Consider the following 12,552-nt stretch of genomic DNA (forward strand, 5'->3'; position numbering starts at 1 on the left):
TGTAAGTACCAAATATCCCCACCCCACTCCCAAAAGTCCAGCTAGCTAGAGGTGGACGGGTTCATGGCTGAACGCCCTGACGCTTTGCCCTTATGAGGGGAGCAAATGGCATAGTGGTCAGGGCCACTCCTGGCTCTGTAGTCAGACACACCTGGCTGGGAATCCAGGCCCCACCTTTTAGCAGTTGTGTGACCCTGGGTGAGTCCCTTAACCTTTGGGAACCTGTTTCCTTATCTGGAAAATGGGTTTAACATCTTTATAAAGCTATGTGTGAAAGTGAAAATGTTAGTTGCTCCGTAGTGTCCGACTCTTTGCCAAGCTATGGACTGCAGCCTGCCAGGCTCCTCTGTCCATGGGATTCTCCAGGCAAGAATACTGGAGTGGGTGGCCATTCTCTTCTCCAGGGGATCTTTCCAACCAGAGATCGAACCTACGTCTCCCGAATTGCAGGCAGGTCCTTTACTGTCTGAGCCACAGGGAAGTCCATATAACCCCTTAGGAAGATGCATTTCTATTGTACCACCATGGAAGAGCAGCGCCAGTCTCTCCCCTATGCCGCCTGCAGACTGGTGGGGGAGGTTGGCCATAAACAGGGAGGGATGCACTTAACTAGGTAACTGCAAATTAAGAAAAGTGAAAGTCGCTCAGTGTCTCATTCTGTGACCCAATGGACTATATAGTCCATGGAATTCTCCAGGCCAGAATACTGGAGTGGGTAGCCTTTTCCTTCTCCAGGGCATCTTCCCAACCCAGGTATTGAACCCAGGTCTCCTGCACTGCAGGCAGATTCTTTACCAGCTGAGCCACAAGAGAAGCCCAAATTAAGAAAAGCGCTGCAAAAATAAGGCCAAGAATTCCTCAGGTCTGCATTTTCCAGGAAATTTTTTGTGTAAATGTTGCTTTTGAACCATATATTCCCAGAGAGGAAAAATTTCTCTGACTTTCCTCGCCCCCAGCCCATTGTATATGTTAGACAACATTAAGACATCAACTGGTGATCCAAAGACCCAGTTTTCCTGTAAGATGTCTTTAATATGGGAGTTGTTATTAATGATCTTAGGAAGTAAAAGAGTTTTAAAGGGTTGGAAAGTTGGTGGGTTAACCTTCATTTCTTTCACATGAGTGATGGTGATCATTGCAGTTTCCATGACTGAAGACCTATGATGTACTGGCCCTGGCGCTGGGTGCTTTGGCACTCAGTTGTTCCAACCTCCACAACTGCCCTGCCAGATATGCAACATCACCTTTATTGTACTGATGAGGAAAGAGAGGCTCAGAAAGGTTAAGTAACTGCCCAAGGACACACAGCTGGTTAAGTTTCGAAAGTAGGAAGTGCTCCAATTTGAACCCAGCTCAGTCTGAGGTTTTCTCCACTAAAGCTGTGCTGGCAGCTGGGGAGAACAGGCCTCGGTTTATGGAGAGGTTAGATATAGGTTGGGTCTGTCTGCAGGTAACAGGGTGGCACGCCTGCCCTGGGCCCACCTTGCTGTCCCATCACTGTATTCGCAGGTGGCATGGATGTGACAGAATTGCACGTAGGGCCCACAGACTGAGGTCTGCTTGTGGCAGAATCTCCCTGCAGAGCCGTTCCTGCAGGTCCCAGGAAGGCAGGCGCCGTCGCTGTCAATCCTGTTATCACACCTTCCGAAAATGCACGGACATGCTGAAGGAGAAGGAAAAGGGCCATTCAGGGCTTGGGGACAAGCTTAGCAATGGGCACATGGGTCACAGAGGAAGTCCCCCATCCTCAACCCCCATCCCCTCACTCCTGTCAGGACAGACCTGGTGGCTGAGCCTGGGAAGGCTCTGGGAGCATCTTTGTCCCTGTGCCAGGACAGCTTTCAGAGAGAAGAGCTCGACCTCTGTACTGCTGTGTATGTCTGTGTGTGCGGTGCAGTGGGAGGGTGGGTTGTGATGAACGAAAGCGGCCAAGGAGCTCAATTTTCACCTACTTCCTGTTGGAGAGTTTAGTCTGACATTTTCTGCCTTCTCCTGAAGAGGTTCTGGAATAAACAGAAGTGATTTCTCCTGCCAGCACAGCCTCTGATGTGCGGCTTATATAAGTGTTCTTCACTCTCTATCATAGCAGACTGATGCTCACTGATGGCCAGTATTTGCACACTGACCTTGTTCTAGGCATTGGGCCAGCCTTTAACCTGTACCCTCTCAATTACGGTGTTTCCCTGGTAGCTCAGGCAGTAAAAGAATCTGCCTGCAATGCAGGAGACCTGGGTCAGGGAGATCTCCTGGAGAAGGAAATGGCAACCTACTCCAGTATTCTTGCCTGGGAAATCCCATGGACAGAGAAGCACGGCGGGCTACAGTTCACAAGGTCACAAAGAGTTAGACATGACTTAGCGACCAAACCACTCTCATTCATAGTCACCAGCTTCAAGAGATAGTTACCATTCCCATGTTCAAGATGAGGAAACTGAGGCCCAGAGAGGTGATTGTCTAATTTGCCTAACTTGCTGGTAAGTTCCCACACAGGGACTTGAACTCAGACCTTCAAATTCCACTTCAGTTAGTGACCATGAGTCACTAACAGTAGATCAGTAAATCAGCTGGCATTTCCACCTGTCTGTTATCATCTTAAACTTTAGCTGCTAACTTTGCTTTTGATTACAAATATTTAAAAATTGCTGCAATGTGAGCCAGCTTATCAGAGTCAGGCTCACACTCTAGAGATTCTCAAAGGCAGGTGGCAAGGATTTGGGGGTTTGAATATGATCAGAAATGAAGGAATCTGTGGTTTTGCCCCAGAAGGGACTGCGGGGAGAGGAATTAGTGTGGGGGCTTGGAGCCAGCATCCAGGAAAAAGAAACATAGTGAGTGGGGGCTGGAAGAGATTTAAAACAAAAAAGACTTTCCATAAACTTTTATGAAAGTCAGGGCTTAGTTAGCAAGGAACAAGACCCCAGAAAGAAGAGGAAGCTCCCCAGTGCGAGATGGTGGGCAGTCACAAGCCTGGATGAGAGGCTTTGGAGCAGGAAGCCTACCAGCCTACCTTTCCCAGCCTTAGCATCCTGCCTGCTAGCCTCATAAAAATGCCTCTATCAACAGGCTTTGGAATAAGCTCCTATTTTCTTTCCCCTCAGAAACCTTATTTGGCAAAAAGAGCATTGGACTAGGATCGGCAGCTCTGACTCTGCTGGGCTCTGGTGTCCCAACCCTCTTGAGAGGTAGTTGTGAAAATCAGATATGGTAAGAGAGGAGAGGGGTTGTGTGTTTTGTAACATATGAGTGGAGTTAGCAGTGTTAGTAGTAAGAATGGCTTCATTTACTGATTATTTGCTAGGTACGTGCTCTGGGCTAAAGTCCTCAATTATGATCTAACTTAATCAGCCACCTAGGAAGTGGGTACAGTATTGTCTTCATTTTATAAATGGGGAAACTGAGCTTCAATGAGAGACTTTTTCTAAGGTCTCAGATTTTTTTTTTTTACTGTGCCACATGGCTGGTGGGAACTTAATTCTTTGACTAGGGATAGAACCTATGCCCTCAGCAGTGAAACCATGGAGTCCTAACCACTGGACTACCAGGGAATTCCCTCTAAGGTCATAGAGCCAGTAAGTTTCAGAATGGAGCTTTAATTTCATGTTGGTCTGACTCCACAGCAAGCTCTGATCTATTCTTTTTTTTTTTTCCCATCAAGTTCTGATCTCAGCTTGGCGGTGGTGGTTTAGTCACTAAGTTGTGTCCGACTCTTCTGACCCCATGGACTATAGCCTGCCAGGCTTCTCTGTCCATGGGACTTTCCAGGCAAGATTACTGGAGTGGGTTGCCATTTCCTTCTCCAGGGGATCTTCCTGACCCAGGGATTGAACCCAGGTCTCCTGCATTGCTGGCAGATTCTTTACCACTGAGCCACCAAGGAAGCCATCTTTTTCCCCCAGTGAGTTCTGATCTTAGCTTCGATACACAGAGATGTATATTTTTATTTATATACTTATATATTCACATTGTATTATTTTTAAGAACAATGTATTTTCTAAGATTATATAGCTGTATATTTTTCAATACCTAGTATTGTGGAACTTTCTACATGTTCTGTGAGTTTCCTGACATTTATGTCACTGAACTTAGCATAACAGCAACAGAGCCAACAATAATAGGTAAGAATAACAATAATAGATAATAATATTGGTAGTGCATTCTAGGTGCGAGGCACGTTCTTGGGCAAGTGTTTTCCATTTATAACTTGTACTAGCCTTATGAGGTAGTTACCAATATGACTCTCATTTTATAGATGAGGAAACTGAGGCCTAACTAACCCAAGGCCACACATTTAGCAAAGGGAGGAGCTGATGGAAGACGACTGCTTCAAAGGTGGGGAAGCTATGTGCTGATAAGAAGTCTGTGATCAGTTCAGGTACATGGGAAACCCTACATGACTGGTTTTTAAAGGTGGTCTTGAGTCAGTGGTGCCGATATCCCAGGGGACTTGTTAAGAGCTGCAAATCCCCAGGGTACCACTCAGGCCTTCTATTTCAGAGCTCTGTGAGAGGGCTCAGCAACCTGGCACATGCTAGCATTTGGGACCCAAGGGCTTAAGAAATGCCCCGTGATAGGGGCACCCACCACACCAAGGGGCACCCAATATCAGGATTGCACCGCAAGCCGTGGGGACCCTGGCTAAGGAGCGGAAGGCAGCTCTGGAAACGACACTTACTTTTGTCACACCGAGGTCCATATTTACTGGAGTCTGAACAGAACTGGCACCGGGAGCCTCGGAAGCCGTCTTGGCAAACACACGTCCCGTTGCCATCAAGGCCGTCAGCGCACTGGGAACAAAGACAGGGCCCCTGGCCGTCAGGACAACACACCTCCCACCCACTACCCCTGGCCAAGAGTCCCAGATGCTTTTGTGTCCTGACCTGCTTCTTTGACTCAGATTCTGCTTGAAATGACTCCCTGGGAACCCTTGTGGAAAGCGGGGCCGTGGGTATTAGGCACAAAGCTAAGAGAATGACATATAGGAATCCAGAGCCAGGATTCAGAATTTTACAGGAAGTCATTTGACGGGGGGCGGTCACAACTGGAACCTCTACACAATGCTTAAGGGTCGGACTGATAAACCTCCAACCTTCAGAATGAAGGCCATCCTTTCTCTACAGATTCTCGCGTGCTCAGCTGTGTGACTCCAAATGGCAGTGTTTGTCCCTTCAGTGTAAGCATTTTGCCCCCTAGCTCTCCAGCAATTTCAAGGTTAGATTTGTATTGACTGATATGCATCACAATAGGGCTTGTGGCCCCAAACAGATCTCCCAGCTACAGAGGTTAATTTGTAGCAGCTTCGCCCTATTACCCTCGTCTGTGTGGTGTCCCCCTTGGTGGTCAGGCAGTTTTTCCTTCCCCTTGAAAGAGGCATATTTTTGACATGGATTTCTTATATGTGCAGATCCATAATTTCTCCAAATGAACCACAGCCACTTTTACCTTGGTTTGTTCAGCCCTGGCCTCCATGCTAGATGAGTCAAGTTTTGGCTCTTACACTTCATTAAGCCAGGTTTTGTAGGTGGGCTAAAAAAGCATTCACTGAGCAGTTTCTTTTTTTCTTTTTTTTTTTAAAGAATAACAAAATTTTGGTCCTAAAAAATCTTGGAACATCAATACAGGCCAACAATGCTATCTCCCACAGGAGGAAAGTAGGGTCCAGAAAGCCTTGCTGAGTTGTTCAAGGTCATTCCTTCAGCAGTAGGAAAGCAGGCCAGAAGGGACCTTGCCAGACACCCTGCCCCCTACCACTTCCCCAGGAAAGATTCCTTCATCTGTAGACATCTTCTGTTCTTTTAGCAACTGATCTGTTTCTTTTGTTCCCTGGGAACTGTGACTGGCATTGAATCATTTCTTGGTTTAATGGTTTTAAGAATTTTTTTTTTTGCTTAACACAGGTCAGAAACATTACTTTGCCAGCAAAGGTCTGTCTAGTCAAAGCTATGGTGTTTCCAGTAGTCATGTATGGATGTGAGAGTTGGACCATAAAGAAAGCTGAGTGCCAAAGAATTGATGTTTTTGGACTGTGGTTTTGGAGAAGACTCTTGAGAGTCCCTTAGACTGCAAGGAGGTTTCACCTTTCATTAATCCTAATGGAAATCAACCCTGAATATTTACTGGAAGGATTGATAGTGAAGCTGAAGCTCCAATACTTTGGCCACCTGATGCAAAGAGCCAACTCGTTAGAAAAGACCTGGATGCTGGGAAAGATTGAGGGCAGGAGGAGAAGGGGATGACAGAGGATGAGATGGTTGGATGGCATCACAGACTCAATGGGCATAAGTTTAAGCAAACTCCAGGAGATAGTGAAGGACAGGGAAGCCTGGCATGCTGCAGTCCATGGAGTTGAAAAGAGTTCCATGATCAATTGAACAACAACACAGGTCAACCTCAGCCTTTGTGAAAAAGTAAGCCTCAGCCCTTATCACCTGCCCATTCCCGGAGCACGGATTTGAGAAGCCTCCTGGGCACTGGTTGCAGTCTGGCCCGTAGAAGCCTTTGCAGCATTTTGGAATCTGAAAAACAAAATGCATGTTGCCTTTTGGAATCCCAAGCAGAGTGCCAGTTCCTCAAAGGAAATTAATCTTATTCATTTTCATTTCTATTACAATCACAAACAGTATTGGCCCCCTTCCCTTCCCAGGAGAATGCCTTTTTCTTGGGTGGATGACAGCGTGGCTTGTGCTCAGCTATCTGTTCACTGTGAACCTCCTGAGGGCTGCCCCTGGCTGCCTGCCCGGCTCTGGCACCATACAAGCAAGAGAAACACGGGCTTGTGCTCATGGAGCCTGTGTTCCAGCTAGGCAGGGGAGACAAAAATAATAAATTAAAAAACAAAAAAGAGGATTTCAGAGAGTGCTATGTGCTGGGAAAATGAAGTGCTTTTATCAAGTGGTGGCTGGGGACAGAGGTGTGGGGACACGGGGGGCCACTGTGGATTGGGCGGTGACAGAGGAAGCGATGGCGGAATGGAGACTCGAGAGATGAGTCAGCCCCGAGAAAACCTGGAAAAGCATTCTGAGGGAGGAAATAGCAAAGGCACACATGCTGAGGTGGGAATGAGGGTGAGGGACACGCCGGGGCACTGCTGAGTGTGCGCCAGGTAGGGGAGTGTCAGGGGTGGGGGCTCTGTAATAAGAGCCATAGGAACCATGGGATGGATGCAGAGATGCAGGGAAGAGGCAACTGGGCCACCACATGGAGACTCTGCTCCAAGCTTCCTTTGCAGGAAAATGTGGTCAAGCTCCCACTGGCAACCTCTGATTCACAGACTCTGCCTGGGGCCTAAGAACTGCTCAGCCTGCTGGCTTCTGTATGGGCCTTGGTGGCCTGGATGAGGTCCCCGGCCACACACACACACCTCACCTTCACGGTGGCATTACAGTATCTGGCACATCCATTCTTCAGGCTCCTGATTCGGCCAAGGTAGATACACTTGTGAACAAAGAGTGTCTGGAAGAAAGTCAAGAAGAAAAAGCACTGCAGTCTGCATTCTGAGGTCATCTGGGCATCACTTGGCTTCTCTATACACTAGATGATCTATTTCCTTCAGTTTACCATCGATGCCAGGATAGAGCACTAAAGCACACAGCTCACACGGGTCCAGGCAGGACTCAGTCACCTGTTAGGCCTCTGTTTCCTTGTTGAGAGAATACAGGCCAGGGTTTGCATGATGACCTGGGGTGTAGGTACCTTTCATCCCCTCTCGTGTCCTGGCAGACATTGCTGATCGGTCAGGGAACATGTTCCTGTACATCGCGGGTGTGGTTTAGCCTTCCTTTCAATTAATAACCATCTCTAACCTCTTCTTGGACAAAGGAGCCTGGAGGGCTACTGTCCACAGGGTTGCAAAGAGTCAGACATGACTGAAGCAGCTTAGCACATACACACAAAACCTCGTTCTATACAGAAATTCTGGAGCTATTAGAGATTTCCACCCTAGTTTGTACAAAGATCTACCAAACGAAACAGTGCAGTCTGTGGGATTATAGGGGCAGATTTCCTACCATTCTCTAACCTCTGATACCCACTCAGAATGTTTGAGAACTACCATTTATTGAGAACCTCCTAGGGCCAGACACACTGCCCACAGGAGATCATCATTCTTTAACTCTGTGTGGATATTTCTCATCCTTTTTTTTTTATAGACAAGGAAACTGAGGACTGGACAGGTTAAATCTTCTTTCTAAGGAACACTGCTGGTAAGTGGTAGGTCGAGAGAATGGGTCTTACCACCTATTAACTTTAGGATCTCAGGGGCAAGTCATACTGCCTCCTGGGCCTCAAGCTGCCTAATCTGTGAAATGGGACAAAAGTGCTGATCTCAACTTTCATCCTGAGCATTTAATCCGTGGCTCAAATTTTATGTTCGATAAAAACTAGTATCAAGGTACTCCTCAACTTAGGCTCTTACTCAAGAAGAGATCAATGAAAACCTCCACAGTCAGTAAAATCCTAAAATCTTAGATGTTTGGAAGAATTCTGAAGTCATTGAGGAAGAAGTACTCAACCCTCTCTTTGGCTGTCAGGATACCTAGCCAAGTACAGACCATAGGAGCCTGGGAGGGGCAGTTTGGGGCTCTCTGGGCTCTGACCCATGCATCTCCTTGCAGTCCAAGGGACTCTCAATAGTCTTTTCCAACACCACAGTTCAAAAGCATCAATTCTTTGGTGCTCAACTTATAGTCTAACTCTCACATCCATCAATAACCTCAGATACACAGATGACACCACTCTTATGGCAGAAAGCAAAGAAGAACTAAAGAGCCTCTTGATGAAAGTGAAAAAGGAGAGTGAAAAAGTTGGCTTAAAATTCAACATTCAGAAAACTAAGATCATGGCACCTGATCCCATCACTTCATGGCAAATAGACGGGGAAACAGTGGAAACAGTGACAGATTTTATTTTGGGGAGGCTCCAAAATCACTGCAGACGGTGACTGCAGCCATGATATTAAAAGATGTTTGCTCCTTGGAAGAAAAGCTATGACCAACCTAGACAGCATGTTAAAAAGCAGAGACATTACTTTGCCAACAAAGGTCTGTCTAGTCAAAGCTATGGTTTTTCCAGTAGTTGTGTATGGATGTGAGAGTTGGACTATAAAGAAAGCTGAGTGCCGAGGAATTGATGTTTTTGAACTGTGGTGCTGGAGAAGACTTGAGAGTCCCTTGGATTGCAAGGAGATCCAACCAGTCAATCCTAAAGGAAATCAGTCCTGAATATTCACTGGAAGGACTGATGCTGAAGCTGAAGCTCCAGTACTTTGGCCACCTAATGTGAAGAAATGACTCATTGGAAAAGACCTTGATGCTGGGAAAGATTGAAGGCAGGAGGAGACAGAGGATGAGATGGCTGGATGGCATCACCTACTCAATGGACATGAGTTTGAACAAGCTCCAGGAGTTGGTGATGGACAGGGACGCCTGGCGTGCTGCAGTCCATGGGGTTGCAAAGAGTTGGACACAACTGAGTGACTGAACTGATGTACATGTTAAAAAAAACTGTGCTTTTCTCCTGTTAATTTATCTCATATCAACTTAATTTGCAGGCTCAGCCAAGGACCCCAAGAGGGTGGAGGTAAAGTTTTGTCTCTCTTAAACAAACACTAGGTTTTATTTAAGAGGAAAACTAGAGAGGGAATGTTTACTGAGTGGCTATTTGATCCAGGCATTGCACTTGGGTTTTTATCTATGCTAAAACATTTATTTCTGCTTTATTGACTATGCCAAAGCCTTGGCTCTGTGGATCACAATAAACTGTGGAAAATTCTGAGAGATGGGAATACCAGATCACCTGACCTGCCTCTTGAGAAACCTGTATGCAGGTCAGGAAGCAACAGTTAGAACTGGACATGGAACAACAGACTGGTTCCAAATAGGAAAAGGAGTACGTCAAGGCTGCATATTGTCACCCTGCTTATTTAACTTCTATGCAGAGGACATCATGAGAAACGCTGGGCTGGAAGAAGCACAAGCTGGAATCAAGATTGCCGGAAGAAATATCAATAACCTCAGATAGGCAGATGACACCACCCTTATGGCAGAAAGTGAAGAGGAACTCAAAAGCCTCTTGATGAAAGTGAAAGAGGAGAATGAAGAAGTTGGCTTAAAGCTCAACATTCAGAAAACGAAGATCATGGCATCTGGCCCCATCACATCATGGGAAATAGATGGGGAAAGAGTGGAAACAGTGTCAGACTTTATTTTTGGGAGGCTCTCAAATCACTGAAGATGGTGGTTGCAGCCATGAAATTAAAAGACGCTTACTCATTGGAAGGAAAATTATGACCAAACTAGATAGCATATTAAAAAGCAGAGACATTACTTTGCCAACAAAGGTCCATCTAGTCAAGGCTATGGTTTCTCCAGTGGTCATGTATGGAGGTGAGAGTTGGACTATGAAGAAAGCTGAGTGCCAAAGAATTGATGCTTTTGAACTGTGGTGTTGGAGAAGACTCTTGAGAGTCCCTTGGACTGTAAGGAGATCCAACCAGCCCATTCTAAAGGAGATCAGTCCTGAGTGTTCTTTGGAAGGACTGATGCTAAAGCTGAAACTCCAATACTTTGGCCACCTCATGGGATGAGTTGACTCATTGGAAAAGACTCTGATGCTGGGAGGGATTGGGGGCAAGAGGAGAAGGGGACAACAGAGGATGAGATGGCTGGATGGCATCATTGACTCAATGGATGTGAGTTTGAGTGAACTCCGGGAGTTGGTGATGGACAGGGAGGCCTGCATCCTGCAATTCATGGGGTCACAAAGAGTCGGACATGACTGAGTGACTGAACTGAACTGAACTGAATCCTGCTTCTGCTGCAGATGTTGCTATCACTATTATTACTATTTACAGATAAGAAAATTAGAGTAAAAATGTGAAGCAACTTACCTTGGATAAGTGAGCAAGAACTCAAACACAGATCTGTGAGCTATCTTTCTATCGTCCCCCCAGATAGAGCAGGCTAAAAGAGCCAACTTTTTATTATCCTAGTTGGAATGATTATCTTTTAAGAGGGAAGGTGGGAAGGATGAGAAATCACACCCGTGGGGTTTCTGGGGTGACGTGTGCTTCCCTGAAGCTGTCACACTCACTGTGGGCTCGGAGTCGGCAGGACATTTGCTCCAGTGCACCATGGAACAGCTCACACAGGTTCCCTGGAAGGAAGGACAGGGGTCAGTGCAGGGGTCCCTATAAGAAGCAGCAAGCCACTGCATCTGGCCTTATGTCTCCTTATGTCCCTTAGAAAGATGGTCCCACTAGCATCCCACTCTTGGCCCCTCTCCCTGCCCCTACTGCCTCTTCCCTAGAGAGAAGGAGTGATGTCAACGCCAGAGAGGTTTGGGAGAAGTAATTAGGTCTGCTCAGAGGAGCCCCTTCCTCATCCTCTTTCAGGCTTCTGGTCAACCCTCAGCCATGTAGGGAGGCCCCTGCCCCTGAGGGGACACTGCAGTTGCCCACCTGTTCCAAGAACAAAGCATTAGCATTGACTACACACTCAAGTCCCTCTGACTTTCTCTACTGGGTTCTTTGCTTCCGTAGGTCAACCGTGGGCTTCCTCACCAGTTTCCAATTGGTCTGGCTGAGGGGCAGCAGGATATGGTGGGTAGGAGGAGGACAGGGTCAAGGTATCTCTTTCTTGCTCCCTCTCTGCTCGAGTGCCATCCCTCCAGCTCCTGGTGGACACCTCTTCTTCCCTCTGCCCTGCTCCCAGTGGCTGCAGGTGATTCCCACTCCTATCCACCCTTGATTCTCTGTTGTACTGGTTTCCTGCCACTGCTTCTCCTTGGATGGCCCAGCATTACTTGCTTGTTTCCTCAGCCCTGCCTGCCCCCTGTCTGCTGCTGCTACTGCTGCTAAGTCGCTTCAGTCATGTCCGACTTTGTGCAATCTCAGAGACGGCAGCCCACCAGGCTCCCCCGTCCCTGGGATTCTCCAGGCAAGAACACTGGAGTGGGCTGCCATTTCTTTCTCCAATGCAGGAAAGTGAAAAGTGCTCTGTCACAGGTTCTTAATTAAAGTCTCTTCATTTGAACCATTGGGATAAATTCTGTATCTGGCAGGGATCCTAACTGGTATGCTGCTGCTGCTGCTGCTAAGTCGCTTCAGTCATGTCCAACTCTGTGTGACCCCATAGACGGCAGCCCACCAGGCTCCCCCATCCCTGGGATTCTCCAGGCAAGAACACAGGAGTGGGTTGCCATTTCCTTCTCCAATGCAGGAAAGTGAAAAGTGAAACTGAAGTCTCTCAGTCGTATCCAACTCTTAGCGACCCCATGGACTGCAGCCTACAAGGCTCCTCCGTCCATGGGATTTTCCAGGCAAGAGTACTGGAGTGGGGTGCCATTGCCTTCTCTGCCTAACTGGTATAGAGAGTTATTAATTAAACCTCTAAATCTAAGTATACATGCCCAAAGATTTCTGAAAGGGTTCTGAAAGATTTCTAGAAGGGACTAGCTATTCCTACTGTTTACTAGCCCTCAGTGCTTTTCAGAGAATTCACTGCTACTTTTAATAGATCTGATCAGAACAACCCTAAACTGGAGCACACTGGTTTGATT

General features: G+C 47.0%; 1 protein-coding gene across 1 annotated transcript in view; it reads right to left on the reverse strand.

Annotated features, from left to right (window-relative positions):
- The window catches only part of STAB2 (stabilin 2), a 167,785-nt gene that overhangs the window by 95,277 nt on the left and 59,956 nt on the right, over positions 1–12,552 (reverse strand). Inside the window, exons 19-23 of the mRNA XM_040234847.1 lie at positions 11,086–11,148; positions 7,363–7,449; positions 6,426–6,512; positions 4,673–4,784; positions 1,483–1,663 (exon numbers count right to left, since the gene is read on the reverse strand). Of these exons, the coding sequence (XP_040090781.1) occupies positions 1,483–1,663; positions 4,673–4,784; positions 6,426–6,512; positions 7,363–7,449; positions 11,086–11,148 (530 nt within the window). The remainder of the gene's footprint in view (positions 1–1,482; positions 1,664–4,672; positions 4,785–6,425; positions 6,513–7,362; positions 7,450–11,085; positions 11,149–12,552) is intronic.

The sequence above is a fragment of the Oryx dammah genome, unplaced genomic scaffold (genome assembly GCF_014754425.2).
Source record: "Oryx dammah isolate SB20612 unplaced genomic scaffold, SCBI_Odam_1.1 HiC_scaffold_29, whole genome shotgun sequence".
Classification (NCBI taxonomy): Eukaryota; Metazoa; Chordata; class Mammalia; order Artiodactyla; family Bovidae; genus Oryx; species Oryx dammah.